This window comes from Anticarsia gemmatalis, chromosome W, assembly GCF_050436995.1.
Source record: "Anticarsia gemmatalis isolate Benzon Research Colony breed Stoneville strain chromosome W, ilAntGemm2 primary, whole genome shotgun sequence".
Taxonomy (NCBI): Eukaryota; Metazoa; Arthropoda; class Insecta; order Lepidoptera; family Erebidae; genus Anticarsia; species Anticarsia gemmatalis.
This window is the reverse complement of record NC_134775.1, coordinates 15029265-15050553: the sequence shown is the minus strand read 5'-3', so window position 1 is coordinate 15050553 and position 21289 is coordinate 15029265. Positions and strand designations below refer to the sequence as shown.

Genomic DNA, 21289 nt, shown 5'->3' with positions numbered 1-21289 from the left:
ACTGCGGCGGCCCGCACCTGAGAGCGGAATGCCCACAACACCTGGCAGGCGAACCCCCGGAGTGTAGAAACTGCTTAAAGGCAAAGGAGCAGAACGTAGGCCACAACGCCTTCAGTCCCGAGTGCCGCGTTAGGAAACGCTGGGACGAAATAGCGCGGGCGACAGTGGCCTACTGCTAAGATTGTCTCGGAGACCGGCAGGAAGCCATACCAGATACTCCAAGCAAACCTGCAGAGAGCCAGGATCGCCACCGAGGAGCTGATAATGGAAGCCGTCAACAGCCGAGCCGCAGCCGCACTGATCCAGGAGCCGTACGTCGGCGGGGCGAAAAGTATGAAGGAGTTTAGAGGCGTTCGAATCTTCCAGAACGCAAGTCCCGGGGAGGGTACTGTTAAGGCCGCGATCGCAGTATTCGATCAGAGCCTTAACGTGGTTCAGTACCCAGAACTCACCAACAACAACATTGTTGTGGTGGGGATCAGGACAAGCGCCTGGGAGATCACGCTAGGCTCCCTCTACTTTGAGCCGGATAAGCCAATAGAGCCGTACCTCCAGGAAATCAGAAGGGTGGTACTCGCCACGGGGACCAGAAAACTGCTCCTGGGCGGCGACGTAAACGCGAAGAGTATCTGGTGGGGTGGCACAGAGACCGACAGCAGGGGCGAGGAGCTCCTATCAGCTCTCGACGAACTGGGCCTTCACACATTGAACAGAGGCGGAAAACCTACCTTCGAAGTCGTCAGAGGAAACAGGTACCTGAGCAGCCACATCGACGTCACGGCGTGCACGGAAGATGTCCTAGAACTGGTCGAAGACTGGAGCGTAAAGGATGGCGTCACAAGCTCGGACCACAACGCGCTACAAATACTGCTCAACTTGCAGAAATCGTCTGGTTGTAGAGTACACCGCACCACGAGGACCTACAATACAAGGAAGGCAAACTGGCCTCAGTTTCATGAGAAACTGGGCCAGTATTGGCAAGAAAGTGGCCTCACGAAGGAGGAAGTGGCCAAGGTGAACGATGGAGGAGACCTCGACAACATCGTCGAAAAGTACACCTTGGCCATCAAGGAGGCCTGCAACCAGACGATTCCAAAAGCTGCACAGGTGGAGAAACCGAGCACACCGTGGTGGTCCCAGCACCTAGCGGACCTGAAGAAAGAAGTCGCGACCAGGAAGAGGAGGATCCGTTGCGCCGCGCCGATCCGAAGAGCAAAGGTTGTTCAGGAGTACCTCCTGAAAAAGGTAGAGTACCAGGAAGCGGTAGTGAAGGCTCAGGTCGAGAGTTGGAAGGAATTCTGCGGAAAACAGGACACGGAGGGGGTCTGGGAAGGGATCTACCGAGTCCTGAACAGGACCAGCAAAAGGACGGAGGACATCCCTATTGTGAAGAGTGGAGTAGCGCTGGATGCAGAGGGATTAGCAAGATGGCTTGCTGAGTCCTTCTACCCAAAGGACGGCACCGAGGAAGACTCCGCCGATCACCAGACTATAAGGACCAAGGCCAGACAGCTGTTGGAAGCAGGTGGCAGCTGCAACGAACCTCCGTTTACCCTGCAGGAATTGGTTAGGGCTTCCTCATCCTTTAATCCCAAGAAGGCACCCGGAGCCGACGGTTTGACCTCCGATATATGTAGCCAAGCGATTGGGAAAGCGCCCGAGCTATTCCTAGGCATCCTAAACAGATGCCTGGCGCTCGGACGCTTTCCCAAAGCCTGGAAGGAGGCAACCGTCGTCATCCTAAGAAAACCCGGCAAAGCGGACTACGCCACCCCCAAATCTCACAGGCCAATCGGCCTCTTGCCCGTACTGGGCAAGATATACGAGAAGATGGTGGTTGCCCGCCTAAAATATTACGTACTTCCGCGCATGTCGGCGGTCCAGTTCGGCTTCATGCCGCAGCGCAGCACCGAGGACGCCCTCTATATCCTTCTGAAAAACATCCGTAGCAAACTATCCGAAAAGAAAATCACCACGCTAGTGTCATTGGATATAGAGGGGGCCTTCGATAGCGCTTGGTGGCCCATGATTAGCGTGAGGTTGGCGGAGGAAAAATGCCCTGCCGGCCTCGCGAGAGTCATGGGCGACTACATGAGGGATAGGACCGTCGGGGTGCGATACATGGGTGTGGAGCATAGGCGGGCAACGGAAAAAGGATGCGTGCAGGGATCAATAGGAGGCCCAATCCTGTGGAACCTCTTGCTGGACCCCTTGCTAAAGGGTCTCCAAGATGGGGGGAATTATGTGCAGGCGTTTGCAGATGACGTTGTCCTGCTATTTGAGGGGGACACAGGCCAGGAGGTAGAGAGGCGTGCCAATGCCGCTCTCGAGTATGTTCGGGCGTGGGGTGTCAAAAACAAACTGAAGTTTGCACCACATAAAACCTGTGCAATGGTAATAACAAATAAGTTGAAATACGACACCCCACGACTGACCATGGGCGGGATCGGCATTGGTATGTCTCAGTCAATCAAACTTTTAGGACTCACCATAGACCACAGACTCACCTTCAACACTCACATCACAAGCGTGTGCGCAAAGGCGGCGGCAGTGTACGGCCAGCTCTCCAGGGCGGCGAAAGTCACCTGGGGACTACATCCGGAAGTCATCCGCAGAATTTACACGGCAGTGGTGGAGCCTATTGTCCTGTACGCGTCGAGTGCGTGGGCGCCGGCGTCCAAGAAACTAGGCGCGCAGAAGCAGCTTAACGCGCTGCAGCGGAGTTTCGCACAAAAGCTTTGCCGAGCATATCGAACCACCTCCCTTAACGCAACACTGTTGCTGGCTGGGATACTCCCCCTTGATCTCAGAGTCCGTGAATCGGCTACTCTCTACGAGGCCAAGAGGGGGGTGCCCCAGCCGGCAATAGGCGACCGGGAGGTGGAACGAATGACCTCGGCACTAGTTAGGCCCCACCCCGCGGAGCAAACCGAGCTAGAGCTGGGAAGACTGGTAGACGAGGAACAACTAAGAAACAACAGCAACTTCGCGGTCCGCATTTTCACGGACGGGAGCAAGATTGAGGGCAAAGTCGGAGCAGCCCTCTCCATCTGGAGGGGGGAGGCCGAGACAAAAACCCTCAAGCTTGCTCTCCCGACGTACTGCACCGTCTACCAGGCTGAGCTCTTGGCTCTTTGCGAAGCGGCAAGGGAAGCGTGTAGGCGAAAGGAAGCAACTTTTGCGGTCTACAGTGACTCTATGGCGGCCCTCCAAACAGTCGTAAACCCCGCTGCCCTCCACCCCCTCGCGGTGGAAACTAGAGACGCCATTAAAAACTGCAACACCCAGAACAAGAGCGTCTCCTTGTTCTGGGTAAAAGCGCACGCAGGGCTGGAGGGCAACGAGAGAGCGGACATACTCGCGAAGGAGGCCGCCCTGGGGTCCAAGTGTAGGCCTAAATACGACCGGTGTCCGGTCTCATACGTCAAGCGAATAATCCGTTCGGAGTCGCTTGACGAATGGGGCCGGAGGTACAGCTTAGGGACAACCGCGAAAATCACCAAGATGTACTTCCCGAACGCAATCGACGCGTATAGGATAGTGCGAAAAATAAATCTGGACCATGAGGTGACCCAAGCCTTAACGGGGCATGGTGGGTTCTCCGAGTACCTGACTAGGTTCAAGTGCAAGGAGGACCCAACATGCATCTGTGAACCTGGGCAGCTGGAGACACTGCCGCACCTCGTGTCAGAGTGCCCCCAGTTCGAGAAGGAAAGATACGAGGTCGAACAAAAGTCAGAAATAGAACTAAAACCGAAAAACTGGCCTAAACTTATTATGGATAAATCTAAAAGGAAACTGTTCATAGCATACCTAAAGAAAGTAGTCAAAATTGTTAACAAAAGAAACGAAACAAATAATATAATATAATAATTGTATATGAAAAAATGTGTATCATATATATTTAAACATATATATTGATAGCATTAAGCCATTTAGCTGTAGAATAGTAAATAAGGAATTTATGTGTAAGTAGAATAAAAATAAAAATAAATGTTAGTACAAAAATAAGAATAGCATATAAGAATAGCAAGTAAGATAAGATATGTATATGAATAAAATAAATATCCCCAACCTCCCCCAAATCCCCCCCACCCACTCCCCCGAGTTGTATTAATGTTAGCATCGAAAAGCATAGGAATGAAAGAATGAAAGAAAGATGGATAAAAGTACGAGAGGCATAAAAGCGAGAAAGTATGGTACTAGAGAACGGAATGAATGTGGTAGAATAGGCCCTTTTAGGGTAGGATAAAAAATAGTAATAAAGAAAAATAAAATAGGAGTAGTTTGAATAAAAGTCCCTGGACGTCCCGCGCCAGGGGTACAGAAAAAAAAAAAAAAAAAAAAAAAAAAAAAACCTAACAACCTAACCCAGTACTCACTAAATAGTGACACGGCACACATATAGCTCCGCGTTAAAAATTCCTTATTCGGGAAATCCGTGAGCTAGGCGTGTAAAAAGTGTTGTCAGTGATAGTTAAGTGTACAATTCACCTCATCCATTGTGGGCAAAGTGATCCTCCATCAGGTTTGGGAGTTATTAACCCTCAAACTTGGCAGAGGATAGCCACCAAACGGCTTCAACTACCATCAAGCCACAAACAACATCACATCAAGCCCTACATCCTCTACCTGCCGGTACCACCAACATCAAAATCGGCGAAGGATTCAGGAAGTTATTAACATCCAAACTTTCCAAAACCACGCGGTCTCCACCACGTGCTACACAAAGGTTAAGTACTAGCCACATTACATACTTAGGTTAAGTACTAGCCAACACACCACGTGTTTCCACAAGCGGTGACATCAACATCACCTGTCACAACTGTCAACTGTCATCTGTCAGTTGTGTCAGTGTCAACCCCAACCAGCTGTCAACAGTGTCAAGCTGTCAACAGTGTCAAAGCTGTCATCAGTGTCACAACTGTCACCAGCGACACCTCAGTCACCACCCACCCACCATCACCACCAGGAGACCGAGGACAGGGCTCCTCACCATCTTCAACCAACATCAGGAGAGATCCAGAGCCAGAGCTACACCATCATCAAGGTACTGCTCGAGGATCCCATCCTTAAAAATTCCACCACCACACCCACATACTATCCAACAAACATCAACTAAAAGGGTATCCTCAACCCCCAACCCCCACACCCCCCACCACTCCTCAACAAACCTCTCCCCCTCCGGGCCCAAATTCTAACCAGAGGTACTCAGACCACATGTGTCTGGGCTCCTCATAATCAGGAAGTCTTCCCCCATCTTCAGACTTCAACTGATTCCGGACCCCCCCTCCCAACCCCCCTTACCACCTACCTCACCCCCCTCACCCTAAAACCCAAATCCTTTACCAATCGTCTCCACACGAGACCTCCCCCCCCCTCCCCCCTCAAAAATTTACCTCACCCCCCCCGGGTCTAACTTCTGAACCAAGGGACCTAGACCCCTAGTGTTTGGGCTCCCCTTCATCAGGAGACCAAGCCCCATCCTTTGGCCCCAACAGTTTCCAGTTTCCCCCCCCACCCCCCTGAACCACTTACCTCACCCCCCTCACCCTAAAATCCAAAACCCCCACCAATCGTCTCCACACGAGACCTCGCCCCCCCCTCCCCCCTCAAAAATGTTACCTCACCCCCCCTGGGCCTAACTCCTGAACCGAGGGACCTAGACCCCCCGTGTTTGGGCTCCTCTTCATCAGGAAACCAAGCCCCATCCTTTGGCTCCAACAGTTTCCAGTTTCCCCCCCCCCTCACCCCTGAGTGACCTACCTCACCCCCCTCACCCTTAAATCCAAAACCCCCACCAATCGTCTCCACACGAGACCTCCCCCCCCCTCCCCCCTCAAAAATTTACCTCACCCCCCCTGTGTCTAACTTCTGAACCAAGGGTCCTAGACCCCCCGAGTTTGGGCTCCCCTTCTTCAGGAAGTCAAGCTCTACCTTTTGACTCCAACAGATTTTAGATAACTCCCACCCCCTCCCCAAAAAACCCAAAAAACCTCCCAACTCCTAACCGAGGGATTTAAACCCCCCGTGTTTGGTTTCCTTAAACTCAGGAAGCCGAGCTCTATCCCCAGGCCTCTTCAGTTTCCCCCTCCTATCCAAACCAACACCCCTCCTAAAGGCCAAACCTGAACTAAGGTCCTAACATCACCTTCTTCTTGGGTTATTGATACAGGATTCCAAAGACTACCTCTTTGGTTCCTTAGATATCCTAACATCCAACCCTTTTAGACCTTAGCTTCCACCGCCGCCCCCCTCCCCAAATCCCATAACCCCCAACCCCCCGAAGTTCCCACCCTTTTTCCCTCCCTTAGCCAAAAAACCCCTTTTACCTTTTTTCCCCCTCGGGCATACCTCGCAACAGGAGATCTATACCCGAGGAAGGAACAAACCTATCGGACAACACAAAGTCAGACCATCGACAACACGCCACCTGCGTACTCCTCTACTGACTAACTAAACCAACAACATCAACTACAAACACAATATGTCTTCGACATCAAAATCGGCCAACACATACGTCGTCAAGGACGTCAAAGAAAAGGCCAACCCACCCAAGACCAAAAAGGGCCCAAGCTCCCAAAAGGCAGCATCCACATCAGCCGCCCCCAAAACCTACACTCGCTCACTGAGGGAGAAGGTGCTTGCCAAAAGCGCTCAGGCTGTCTCCGTGAGCTCAATGTCTCATGAAGAAAGCGAGACACTAGAGGCAGTCATCGAGAGAGTGGAAGCCCAACACCCTCTAGAGACACAGATGGGACCACAAGAGAAGGTCGAGATGTGGAAACAAGGAGAAGAAGACCTACCACCAAGACCCATACAGTCGGAAGACGAAGAGGGTTCTATGGTCTCCGCATCCGACTCCATTCTCTCAGACGTCTCTAAACTAAGCGGGCACCTGCGATCCGGCAGAAAAAGCCTCCTCCTCACCACCTGCAGAGGCACCGGCATCGAGATGGACGCCGCCAACAAAGCAGCCAACACCATGCTGTTAAAAGGGAAGGAAGCCTTAGAGCAGGCTGGTAACATGAAGAAGGAGTGCAAGCTTATAGCACTGGACTCCCTTCAATCCCTATATGAGACAGTGCTCTCACTATCTGACTCCAGGTCAAGACACAAATACAACCTGGAGAAAGAGAGATCGCGCCACGCACAAGAGCTGGTGCGCATCGAGAGGGCCCACAGCAGGGAGATTACCAAGCTTACCGAAGCACTGCTCCAAACCCGACAACAGGTGGAGGACACTCATAAGGAAGCCAAGGACATAAGGCAGTGGCTAGAGTTCGAAACAGTCGAGCCGCACAGGCACATTGCCGAACTGTCCAAAGCCACCAAGGAGCTGGACTCAAAATTCAACAAACTGACTGACACAGTACAAACGTACTGTAAAAACGACACCACCGGTGCCCAACTGGAGCCCCTCAGCAGCAAGCTTCGAGGCATAGAAGCTAACATGAAACAAGTCCAAGAACAGCTGGACGAGCTGAGGAGGGCCACAAACAAAATCGAGGAGAAAACCTCGACAGTCGGCCAAACACTGCTACAACATCTAAGCAGTGAACCAACACAGGCACCACCAAATCACCCACAACTTGAGGAGGAACTCAAGTCCCTCTCTAATAAATTAGAGGACTTGTCATCCAAAATCACCCTCGCCCACAACACTCCTATGGCACCACCAAGAGTGGAAATCGGCGAACACCTCAAGCCGATCACCGAGAGGCTGAAATCAGTGTCCTCGGACCTCAAGACCCTCAAGGAGCAAAAGGAGAAGGAGGCACCACCACCCAGCATCAGCCTAGGAGCAGAAATGGCACTGGCGGAGATGATTAAGACACAGGCTAGCGCAAAACCTACATACGTGCAAGCTGCAGCCAAAAAGCCACCAACCCCACCAAGGAGGCCAAACCACAGTCTCATAATCTCGTCAGCTGACAAAACCCATACCAGCGAGACAATAGTCAAGACACTTCGCTCGGTAATCTGCCCTAAAACCACTGGAGCAAGAGTGGACAGGGTGAAAAAAGTTAAAAACCAAAAGGTTATTTTGACCTGCAACAACAAAGAGGATCTGGCCAAGATAAAGTCGAAGATCGACAAAAGCCAAACACTCAAGTCGGAGGAAGCCAGGACCAACAACCCCCTCATCATCATCAGGGATGTCATGGCCTACCACACAGACTCCGAACTAGTGGAGCACATCCTGGCTCAAAATCGCCAGATTCTCGAGGGAGTCGAGGTAAAGGAGCGCATCATCAAGGTGCGCTACAGGAAGAGGGCCCGAAACGCCCTGGAGTGCCACCCAGTGCTGGAAGTCTCCCCCCCCCTTCACAAAAACATCTTAGAGGCGGGAAAACTCTACATTGACCTCCAAAGGAGACCAGTGGCTGACCAGTCCCCTTTGGTACAGTGCACCAAATGCCTGGGATTCGGGCACACAAAAACACTGTGCCAGGAAAAGGAGGGGCACTGCAGCTACTGCGGCCTTAACCACACATGGGATGCGTGCCCAGCCAAGAAAGAGGGCAAACCTCCTTCCTGCAGAAACTGCACCCGCACCAACAAATCAGCAGACCACCAGCAAAAACTTGACACTGCACACATAGCCTTCAGCAGTGAATGCGCAGAAAGGGTTAAATGGGACGCCATAGCGCGCTCCAAAATATCCTACCTTTGCTAAGGTGGCCCCAACCTCACCCACTCCATCAGTGGACACATCCACTAAAATCAAAATCATCCAAGCCAACCTCCAACGGTCACAACTGGCAACTGCCGAGCTGCTACAAGTGGCACAGGATCGGGGAATCTCGATAGCCCTAGTACAGGAACCCTACGTAGGTAGTACAGGCATCCTAAAACAACACCCAGGCACAAGAGTCATCCAGTGCACCCTGAACCGCAGAAAACCAAACAAAGCAGCAGTCATCGTCTTCGGCGACAACCTGGAGGTTATTCATGACCCCCAACTAGTCACTGAGACGGAAGCGGCAGTTTTGATCGTGGCAGGAACACTCAAGCTTGGAATAATCTCACTATATTATGAGGGAGACCAAGAAATTGAGCCCTACATCAACCGCACCAAAAGCCTTATAGGCAAACTTAAAACAACACACAACATCGTCGCGGGAGATGTCAACGCCTGGAGTCACTGGTGGGGAAGCTCTTCTGAAGACCCAAGGGGAGCAGCCTACAGTTCATTCCTTGACCAGATGGACCTACACATCCTGAACACAGGAGACACACCAACCTTCGAAACCAACAGGAGAGGCAGACTCTACACCAGCATAGTCGACGTGACAGCCTGCAGCCAGCCACTCCTAGGCAAACTAGAAGATTGGAGAGTCAATAGAAGTCTCACAACTTCAGACCACAACGCCATCACCTTCACGCTGCGAGTAGAGGGGACCCTTAAACCCTTAACCCCTCAAACAACTCGCATCTACAACACCAAGAAGGCAAATTGGTCAGACTTCACACTCCAACTCAAAACCAGCCTGGCGGAGAAGAACATCACTCCACAAACAATTGAAGGCATCATCACACCATCATCTCTTGAGTCCATACTGGAATCCTACATCACAACCATCAAAGACACTTGTGATAAAACAATACCAAAAGTAGGATCCAACAAAAGGAACCCAACACCACCGTGGTGGACACAGTCTCTGGGACAACTTAAACAAGAAGTCCTCAGGAAAAAGAGACGCATCCGCAACGCGGCACCCATCAGGCGACAGCACGTCATCGACGAGTACCAGTGCGCCAAAAACATCTACAAAACCAAAGCCGAAGAGGCACAAACTTCCAGTTGGAAGGAATTCTGTAAGTCACAGGAGAAAGAGAGCATGTGGGACGGCATCTACAGAGTCATCAGGAAAACCGCGAGGCGTCAGGACGACACCCTCCTCCGGAACACCGCAGGAGAAACACTCAGCCCGGAAGACTCCGCGGAACTCCTTGGTAAAACATTCTACCCAGATGACACCACAAACACCGACTCCCCATACCACACTCAACTCCGAGCAATCACCAGCAGCAACCAACACCGGGAAACCTCCCACAACATACCAGATGATCCGCCATTCACAATGGCGGAACTGGACACTGTGCTTTCTACATTAAACCCAAAGAAAGCCCCTGGTCCAGATGGCCTCACAGCCGACATCTGCACAGCAGCCATCACATGCGGTAAGGAACTGTTCTTGGCGATAGCAAACAAGTGCTTGTCGCTAGAATACTTCCCAATCCCGTGGAAAAAGGCCCACGTAATCATCCTTAGGAAACCCGGCAAGGAAGACTACACCCACCCAAAGTCCTACAGACCCATAGGCCTCCTAGCAGTTTTCGGCAAAATTGTCGAGAAACTCATGATAAGGAGAACCCTATGGCACATCCAACCAACACTCAACAACAACCAGTATGGTTTCATGCCCGGGCGCGGGACAGAGGACGCCCTCTACAATCTAGTGGATCACATCAGAGAGGAAATCAAGCAAAAGAAGATAGTACTCCTAATCTCACTGGACATAGAAGGGGCGTTCGACAACGCGTGGTGGCCAGCACTTAAACACCAACTGGGAAGGAAGAAGTGCCCAAACAACATATACAACATGATCGGCTCTTATCTACAAGACCGAAAAATCACAGTCAACTATGCTAGGGCAACCTACACAAAAGGCACCACCAAGGGATGTGTCCAAGGCTCCATCGGAGGACCCACATTCTGGAACATCATCCTGGACTCGCTACTCCACCAACTCACCAGCGAGGGTACCTACTGCCAAGCATTTGCTGACGACGTGGTCCTACTATTCTCAGACCACTCCTCAACCACCATCCAACATCAAGCAAACCAAACCCTGCAATCAGTAGTGGAATGGGGTCAACAAAACAAACTTCACTTCGCCGCGCACAAGACCAGCGCCATGGTTCTAACCAAGAAGCTCAAGTTTGACCCCCCCCAAATCTACATGTCAGGTAAGGCCATCAGCTTAGTGGAAGAGGTCAAAATTCTAGGTCTCATCATCAACCGCCCCCTAACCTTCACCACACATGTAGCCGCCACTTGTAAAAAAGCGGCGGACATCTACAAACAACTAGCGTGTGCAGCAAAGGTAACCTGGGGCCTCAACAGCGAGATCATCAGGACCATCTACATCGCGGTCATAGAACCGATCATCCTGTACGCCTCAAGCGTATGGGCTCCGGCAACTGAGCTCAACAAGGTACAAGATACCCTCAACTCCATCCAAAGAGGCTTTGCCCTCAAAATCTGCAAGGCCTACAGGACAGTGTCACTGACATCAGCCCTCGCCCTAACAGGAATCCTACCAATAGATCTTAGGATCCAAGAGGCAGCCAGCTTCTACAAAACCAAAAAGGGTCTTAGCCAAGACTACATACCACCGGGAAAGGAGCTGGAACATGGGACCGGCAATCTTCGCCCACTCCACCCATCCAAACTTCCACCAATTAAGTTTGAGCTCCTGGAGGACATGGAACCCCACACCATCACCACCCACCAAATCACCGGCCCTCAAATCTACACCGACGGCAGCAAAATTGAGGGAAAAACCGGAGCAGCCCTAACATGGTGGGAAAAAGGTAAAGAAACCCATAACTCCATTTTCAGTCTTGGCTGCTTCTGCACCGTGTTCCAGGCCGAACTATTCGCCCTTCACAAGGCAATAGAAATGGCAAATACCAGCAAGGAGCCAGTGGTGAACATCCTGAGCGACTCCAGATCATCACTGGAGCTGCTGCAATCATCAACCACCACCAGCACCCTAGCTACCACCATCAAACAACACATAGCAGAGGCAACAGCCGAAGGGAGAGCAATCAGGCTCTTCTGGCTAAGGGCCCATGCTGGCACTCCAGGTAACGAGAGAGCAGACGAGCTAGCAAAGCTAGGAGCTCTGTCCAAAAACCAACATACACAACCAGTGGATTATGACAAAGTCCCACTGTCCTTCGCCAGGAGGAAAATCCGAGAGGAATCCGTCCGGAAATGGCAGGACAGATACAACTCATCAACCACAGGAGCTACCACAAAAAGGTTTCTTCCAGAGGTCAACACAGCCTACCGGTTCAACAGGGAAACACCAATAACACCAATCCACGTGCAAGCCTTCACAGGCCACGGCGGCATAGCGGAGTACCTACACCGGTTTAAACTAAAATCGAGCCCAGACTGCGAATGCGAAGAGGGAGCAATAGAGACAGTATGGCATATCATACTAGAATGTCCACGCTTCCTAGCACATCGCACTGAGCTCGAGATTAAACTCGGCATCAAATTAACATCTACAAACCTCCCATCACTTCTTCACCAGAAGGAAACAGGAAGACCCTTTTTGGACTACATCGAGAAGATCTTCAAGGTAGCCCACAGGAGGAACAGTAGTGAGGAAGGAGGCGCATCGTCGCACCCCACACTAAACTCTCAACCACCACCACTACAGGTCACGGAGTTACCACCAACCTCCAACCTTCAAACTAATTTAACAACATCCATAACCAAACTGCTGAGAGAGGGACAACCGGGAGCCCCCGGCCTGAGAACCAGGAATGTGGTACTCTTCATGAACACCAATTATGAGCGTCTGGGGATAGGCTTCTGCTACTCCTCAGGCCCCAACAGAGTCGCCATATCACCTGGGGTAGCCCTACAACTAAAAGGCAGCACCACTAAAACTACCATCAAAAGGAAAAGGTTCGACGCCCTAGGAGAACTGGAAGTCGCGGGTCTACACACAAGAGTAGCCCGCACCAACAACAAAACCATCCTGCTATTCGACAGAATAGCAGACATCACCCAGTTCACCCAAGCGTGTCAGCTGCTACTAACAATAGCTCAAACCAGTGACCCCACCACCAACACACCGCGCATCATCAGCGTGGACTCGATGGTCATTGGCTTTGACAGAGGACAGGCAGCGGAGTACCTTGGCTGTGTAGAGGCCTCCAAACACCACGAGGTCGTGGTCTACGAAGGTAGGGGACAAAACCTCAACTTTCTCAAGACCAACACACAGCAATCTGCACCAACACCTCCATCACCACAACAACCAACAGCTTCATCTTCAGCGCTTAGCGGCTCGGAGATACTTCAGCAGAAGCTGGAAAAGAGCTTAGCAGCAACAAAACCCACCATCACAACAACTCCCATACCAACCTACCTTAAATTCCTCCCAGTAACACTGGGAGCAGCCCTCTATAGAGCACCACAGGCCCTCCGCCAAAAATTACTCCCAGGAAGACCTTCTATCTCGTCTTACTACAACATTAATCAAAGCCCTCATCATCCCATTCCACAACCAATCAACCAACCAACAGCCCCCACCAACATCAGGACCAGGGCACAAATGGGACAAATCCAGGCGCCAAGACTCATAAAGGTCGTCAACAAAGTGGACCACATGGTCAACTCCTTCATCGAGTACGTGGCCATCCTTCAAGCCACAAAAACCCTCAAAACAGCAGCTTGCAAAAAAATACTGGAGCTACCCCAGTATAAAAGCGAGCAGCTGGTGAAGGACATGCTCGAGGAACATGAGGCCACCATCTACAACAATGACACCCACCAAGTCATACAAGGAGTCCCTATGACCCAACACATGGCAGCATACAACGCCACAGCGGGCATAGTCTTCTTAGACGAAATTGAGTCTAGGCAAGGCACAACATCCTACCAAACCCCACCCGAGGACCCCATCGTGGTAACAACCAAAGATACAAAGATCTGGCTCGAGGATAGGATCCTGGAGAAAGCCAGCTCTTTAACACAGGAGGATCCATACAACAACTGGGAACTACCAACCATCACTTGGGTCAACGGAGTTCCAGGGTGCGGTAAAACCACCTGGATCATCAACAATTTCAACCAACAAACAGACATCATCACCACCACAACAACAGAGTCTAAAAATGAGTTGAGGGAGAGGATTAGTCAACGGCAAGGAGCAGAGGCAGCGGAGAGGATTCGCACAATGGCCTCCATTCTCGCGAATGGAGTAAAGGACCAGGACCGGAGCAGTTGCAGCCGCATCATAGTTGATGAGGCTCTAATGAACCACTTCGGCTCAATCATCATGGTCGTGCGCCAACTCAAAGCCACCCAATTACTACTCATCGGGGACATCAACCAACTTCCCTACATCGACCGTGACAACCTCTTCAAACTACATTACTACAGACCTTATCATCTAACACCTATCACAAAGGAGCTGCTGTGCACACACAGGTGTCCTGTAGACGTGGCATACGCCATGCAGGAAATCTACACAGGTGTGTACTCCTCAAGTAAGGTCATAAAGTCCTTACACATCTCCAGCTTCAGAGGAGCAGAGATCCCCAAAAACCAACCAAATACTCTCTACCTAACAAACACTCAGGTAGAGAAGGAAACCCTAAAACACCAGGGATATGGTAAGGGTGAGGGATCAAAAGTCCTAACTGTCCATGAGGCTCAAGGACTACAGCAGCCATCTGTCATCATGGTGAGGATGTCTACAAGAGACATTAAAATCTACCAGAGTGTCCCACATGCAGTGGTGGCACTCTCAAGACACACCAAATCCCTCGTCTACTACACCGACGGGGCAGACGACGCACTCAGTACTCTCATGAAGAAAGCCATCCGGCAGACTCCTACCGAGATTACTGAGTACAACACCAAAATGGCCATCTTAAACAGGGATAACAATATCATCTCCCAGTTAATCAATAAAATTGGACCACATCAACAACTAAATCAATAAATTCAAGGGGGAACCGAGAACCCCCGAAATCACTACAAAGTGCAGTCCACCAGCACTGTCAGTAGAGGATAAACACTAAAAATATTTCAATCTCTTAAACAAATTAAATCTAAAAAAGGCAAGACCACGCGTCCATGGTGTTTCATTTATTTCCCAAAAAAAAAAAAAAAAAAAAAAAAAAAAAAAAAAAAAAAAAAAAAAAAAAAAAAAAAAAAACCTAACCTAACCTAACCTTTTTTTTTTTTTTTTTTTTTTTTAACTCGGTTAATGCATGAAATTGCATCCCCAGCGCCCGGGGGAGCGCTGGGGTATGTGGGGCTCTCCGAACCAGAAGGGCTAGGCCTACCCACTAAACCACCGAGGTGTTGCTTCCTCCTCCGCATAATGTCGAGGCTGCGGGATCGCTTAAAGCACGCAACCGCAGCCCCGACGCGGCTGTCCATCAACGGACCCGTCCACAGTGTGGGACGACACCGCAACACACTGGTGCCGTCCCTCCACATGCCCCCTCGTGCAATGACCAGAAAACTCCCCCGAGTTCGCCGGCCGAAGAGGGCCTTCGGAGGCCGGGACAGACTGCGCGCAGATGCGCAGTATGTCCCGGCCTCCGGTATCATCCGCACCGGCCACCGAGCCCGGAGGTGGCAGACTGCCCTCTCCCGGACCAGGTGGCCCCACAACTACTCTTACTTCTACTACGGCGGGGGGAGGAGGTGCGCGTACCTCCTTCTTCTTACACCCCGCCTCCGCTGGCGGCGCGGGTCGGAGGAAGACGCCTCACGATCCCGCTCCGCGGCCTCCTTCTGCGACATGACTGACTCGCAGAAGGTGGCCACCGCCCTCCAGGACCCCTCGCTATTCAGCATCGAGCTGATCACGTTAGTTAGCGAGAGGTCCCCCTCCACAAACGCCGACATGGCGTGCCTCTGCGGCGCCCAGGCCGCGCACTCGACCAGTGTGTGGTGCGCCGTATCTGTTGGCGCGTCACATTCGTGGCAGGCCGGCGTTGGTTCCCGGCCCGCAATCTGGTGCAGGTACTTACCGAAACAACCGTGTCCGGTAAGTACCTGCACCAGCCGGAAGGACAGAACCCCCCACTTTCTTCCCAGCCATCGTGAAAGGTGTGGCTGGATCGCCTCCACCGTGTCCCGGCCGGCGACTGGGGACCGCAATTGTTCGTCCCATCTCTGGACCAGGTCGGTTTGCGCCTCTGACCTGGTCCTCCGCACTTCGTCAAAGTCAGGGCGTTCGCCCCGCGTTCTTGCCTCCACTTTGCAGGCATACACCCGCGCTAAGACCCCTGCCTGTAATTCCCAGGGGGGGTCGCCCGCCAAAAGGGTGGCCGCCGTCCATGATATGGTACGGTACCCCCTGATCGCTCTCACCGCTATCACCCTCTGGGGTCTCCTCAACAATACTAAGTTTTTAGCGGTGAGAGCGTCCGCCCACACGGGGGCACCGTACAGCGCCATACTCCGGACAATTCCTGTGTAAAGGCGCCGGCAGGCCGAGCCCGGGCCCCCCAGGTTTGGCAGCAGCCGGCCTAGAGCGGCCGCTGCGGCAATCAGCTTCGGGGCCAATTGTGTGAAGTGGGCCCCGAAGTTCCACCGTCCGTCCAGGGTGAGGCCCAGATATTTAAGTTGGGCCCTCACCGGCACCTCCACTCCCTGGACGACAATGCGCGCGTCCGGGGGAGGTCCCCTCCGCGGTCCATGGAATAGGAGGGCCTCCGTCTTCGTTAAGGAGACCCTCAGGCCCAAAAGCGCAAGCCGGTCCACCACCAGCGACACGGCGATTGTTGCCAGTCGCGCCGCCTCCTCATAAGTCCTCCCCCGGGCTGCTACGAAGGTGTCATCCGCGTATCCGATGACTTCCGCGCCGGGGGGAACTGGCCCGCGGAGGAGCCAGTCGTATCCGATGTTCCACAGGGTCGGACCAAGAACCGACCCCTGTGGAACACCGCACGTCATTCGCCGCGCGTACCGTCGGCCATCACGGCCCTCCCAAACTATTTCTCTGTCCTGGAGGTACGCCCCCAACAGCTTCCGGAGATAGGGGGGCACCCCATGGTACCGGAGTGCCTCCATTATGGTCTCGAACGGAATGCTGTTGAAGGCATTCGCTACATCTAGCGATACCCCCAGGACGACATCTCCAGCCGCAACCGCTCCTTTGCTTGACTCCTTCAGGGCTGTTAAGGCGTCTAGGGTTGACCGCCCTGCCCTAAATCCGTACTGGGCCTCCGAGAGTTGGGGCCCAACCTCATCCAAGTGCTGGACGAGACGATTTGCGATAATCTTCTCCAGCAACTTGCCCGTCTCGTCCAGCAAAACAATTGGCCTGTATGCCGATGAGGAGTCAGGAGGCCGATCTCCCCCCTTCGGGAGCAAACACAATCGCCCGACCTTCCACTGCTTCGGGAACTCTCCCCTGCTGAAACATGCATTGAAGAGTCCCCGAAGCTGTTCGCCCAGATGTTTGAGCGCGACTGCCAGCACTCGTCCCGGAACGCCGTCAGGTCCCGGAGCCGTTTTCCTACCACGAAGTCGGTCCAGGGCCAGCTCCATCTCTCCCTCTGAGATTGAGGGGGGAGCCTCTTCCTCTGCGGGCTCCGGAGTAGGAGGAGCCATCACCGGGGGCGTGTGTCCCGGCGAATTGGGGAACAGTTCGCCCACCACCCTGCCGAGAAGATCCGGCTGTAGGGTCTCCGTTAACGGGGCGCCAAGATTGCGTAACTTCTTCCGAGCCGCTCGGTAGGGGCGCCCCCACGGGTCTCTGTCTAGGTCCGCCAGGATCTCCTCAAAGGCGGCCGATTTGGCTTGGCTTATGGCCAGTTGCAGGGCGCGCTTGGCGGCTCCGTACTGCTCCCGTAGTTCCGCCAGTTCAACATCGGCTCCCTCCCGGCCCGGAGCTCGCCGGTTCCGTGCTCGACATCGGGCATGCGCTCTACGGGCTCCGTTGGCTGATATGCGAAGTTCGGCTATCTCCGGGGTCCACCAGTAGACGGACTTGCGTGCTGGTCGGCGCCGCGCAAAAAAACCTAACCTAACCTAACCTAACCTTTTTTTTTTTTTTTTTAACTCGGTTAATGCATGAAATTGCATCCCCAGCGCCCGGGGGAGCGCTGGGGTATGTGGGGCTCTCCGAACCAGAAGGGCTAGGCCTACCCACTAAACCACCGAGGTGTTGCTTCCTCCTCCGCATAATGTCGAGGCTGCGGGATCGCTTAAAGCACGCAACCGCAGCCCCGACGCGGCTGTCCATCAACGGACCCGTCCACAGTGTGGGACGACACCGCAACACACTGGTGCCGTCCCTCCACATGCCCCCTCGTGCAATGGCCAGAAAACTCCCCCGAGTTCGCCGGCCGAAGAGGGCCTTCGGAGGCGGGGACAGACTGCGCGCAGGTGCGCAGTATGTCCCGGCCTCCGGTATAATCCGCACCGGCCACCGAGCCCGGAGGTGGCAGACTGCCCTCTCCCGGACCAGGTGGCCCCACAACTACTCCTACTCTACTACGGCGGGGGCAGGAGGTGCGCGTACCTCCTTCTTCGTACACCCCGCCTCCGCTGGCGGCGCGGGTCGGAGGAAGACGCCTCACGATCCCGCTCCGCGGCCTCCTTCTGCGACATAACTGATTCGCAGAAGGTGGCCACCGCCCTCCAGGACCCCTCGCTATTCAGCATCGCGTTAATGACGCTAGTTAGCGAGAGGTCCCCCTCCACAAACGCCGACATTGCGTGTCTCTGCGGCGCCCAGGCCGCGCACTCAGCTAGTGTGTGGTGCGCCGTATCTAATGGCGCGCTACATTCGTGGCAGGCCGGCGTCGGTTCCCGGCCCGCAATCTGGTGCAGGTACTTGCCGAAACAACCGTGTCCGGTAAGTACCTGCACCAGCCGGAAGGACAGAACCCCCCACTTCCTACCTAACCATCGGGACAGGTGTGGCTGGATTGCCTCCACCGTGTCCCGGCCAGCGACTGGGGAAAGCAGTTGGTCGCTCCACCTCTCAATCATGTCTATTTGCGCCTCCGATCTATTCCTCCTCAATTCCTCAAACTCTGGTCTTTCGCCCCGATTTCGGGCCTCTACCTTGTAGGCATACACCCGCGCTAAGACCCCCGCCTGAAGTTCCCAGGGGGGGTCGCCCGCCAAAAGGGTGGCCGCCGTCCATGATATGGTACGGTACCCCCTGATCGCTCTCACCGCTATCACCCTCTGGGGTCTCCTCAATAATACTAAGTTTTTAGCGGTGAGAGCGTCCGCCCACACGGGGGCACCGTACAGCGCCATGCTCCGGACAATTCCGGTGTAGAGGCGCCGACAGGCCGAGCCCGGGCCCCCCAGGTTTGGTAGCAGCCGGCCTAGAGCGGCCGCTGCGGCAATCAGCTTCGGGGCCATTTGTGTGAAGTGGGCCCCGAAGTTCCACCTTCCGTCCAAGGTGAGGCCCAGATATTTCAGTTGGGCCCTCACCGGCACCTCCACTCCCTGGACGACAATACGCGCGTCCGGGGGAGGTCCCCTCCGCGGTCCGTGAAATAGGAGAGCCTCTGTCTTAGAACCTAACCTTTTTTTTTTTTTTTTTTTTAACTCGGTTAATGCATGAAATTGCATCCCCAGCGCCCGGGGGAGCGCTGGGGTATGTGGGGCTCTCCGAACCAGAAGGGCTAGGCCTACCCACTAAACCACCGAGGTGTTGCTTCCTCCTCCGCATAATGTCGAGGCTGCGGGATCGCTTAAAGCACGCAACCGCAGCCCCGACGCGGCTGTCCATCAACGGACCCGTCCACAGTGTGGGACGACACCGCAACACACTGGTGCCGTCCCTCCACATGCCCCCTCGTGCAATGGCCAGAAAACTCCCCCGAGTTCGCCGGCCGAAGAGGGCCTTCGGAGGCCGGGACAGACTGCGCGCAGATGCGCAGTATGTCCCGGCCTCCGGTATAATCCGCACCGGCCACCGAGCCCGGAGGTGGCAGACTGCCCTCCCCCGGACCAGGCGGCCCAACAACTTCTCCTACCTACTTCTACTACGGCGGGGGGAGGAGGTGCGCGTACCTCCTTCTTCTTACACCCCGCCTCCGCTGGCGGCGCGGGTCGGAGGAAGACGCCTCACGATCCCGCTCCGCGGCCTCCTTCTGCGACATGACTGCCTCGCAGAAGGTGGCCACCGCCCTCCAGGACCCCTCGCTATTCAGCATCGCGTTGATGACGCTAGTTAGCGAGAGGTCCCCCTCCACGAACGCCGACATGGCGTGCCTCTGTGGCCCCCAGGCCGCGCACTCAACCAGGGTGTGGTGCGCCGTATCTTGCTGCGCACCACATTCGTGGCAGGCCGGAGTTGGTTCCCGGCCCGCAATCTGGTGCAGGTACTTACCGAAACAACCGTGTCCGGTAAGTACCTGCACCAGCCGGAAGGACAGAACCCCCCACTTTCTACCTAGCCATCGTGTAAGGTGTGGCTGTATCGCGTCTACCGTGTCGCGGCCAGCGACTGGGGACCGCAGTTGTTCGTCCCATCTTCTGACCAGGTCCGTTTGCGCCTCTGATCTTATCCTCCTCACGTCGTCAAAATCTGGCCGTTCACCTCGATCTCTCGCCTCTACTTTGCAGGCATACACCCGCGCTAAGACCCCCGCCTGAAGTTCCCAGGGGGGGTCACCCGCCAGTAGGGTGGCCGCCGTCCATGATATGGTACGGTACCCCCTGATCGCTCTCACCGCTATCACCCTCTGGGGTCTCCTCAATAATACTAAGTTTTTAGCGGTGAGAGCATCCGCCCACACGGGGGCACCGTACAGCGCCATGCTCCGGACGATTCCGGTGTAAAGGCGCCGGCAGGCCGAGCCCGGGCCCCCCAGGTTTGGTAGCAGCCGGCCTAGAGCGGCCGCTGCAGCAATTAACTTCGGAGCGATCTGTGCGAAGTGGGCCCCGAAGTTCCACCGTCCATCCAATGTGAGGCCCAAATATTTGAGTTGGGCCCTCACTGGCACCTCCACTCCCTGGACAACGATGCGCGCGTCCGGGGGAGGTCCCCTCCGCGGTCCGTGAAATAGGAGGGCCTCCGTCTTGGTCAAGGAGACCCTCAGTCCCAAGAGTGCGAGCCGGTCCACCACCAAAGACACGGCGATTGTGGCCAGTCGCGCCGCCTCCTCGTAAGTCCTGCCCCGGGCTGCTACGAAGGTGTCATCCGCATACCCAATTATTTTCGCACCGGGAGGAACCGGCCCGCGAAGGAGCCAATCATATCCGATGTTCCACAGGGTCGGACCCAGAACCGACCCCTGTGGAACACCGCACGTCATTTGTCGTACATACCGCCTTCCGTCTCGGCCTTCCCACACAATCTTCCTGTCCTGGAGGTACGCCCCCAACAGCTTCCGGAGGTAGGGGGGCACTCCATGGTACCGGAGTGCCTCCATTATCGTCTCGAACGGAATGCTGTTGAAGGCATTCGCCACGTCTAGCGATACCCCCAGGACGACGTCTCCAGCCGCAACCGCGTTCTTGCTGATCTCCTTCAGGGTG

The 21289-nt window shown here is 54.2% G+C and overlaps 1 protein-coding gene across 1 annotated transcript; it reads left to right on the top strand.

The window, feature by feature from the left end:
• Positions 1-6487: 6487 nt before the first annotated feature.
• On the top strand, positions 6488-14859 carry LOC142986010 (uncharacterized). Its single transcript, XM_076134244.1, has 2 exons — positions 6488-8404; positions 8652-14859. The coding sequence occupies exons 1-2, from the start codon at positions 6488-6490 to the stop codon at positions 14760-14762; spliced, it is 8028 nt and encodes a 2675-aa protein (XP_075990359.1). The 3' UTR covers positions 14763-14859.
• The last annotated feature ends 6430 nt before the right edge of the window (positions 14860-21289 follow it).

Bases quoted from the DNA above. Each gene is read 5' to 3' on its own strand.
- LOC142986010 (XM_076134244.1), top strand. From the start codon at position 6,488: ATGTCTTCGACATCAAAATCGGCCAACACATACGTCGTCAAGGACGTC. The intron at 8,405-8,651 runs GTACAGTGCACC...GGGACGCCATAG, and splicing joins TGGCTGACCAGTCCCCTTTG to CGCGCTCCAAAATATCCTAC.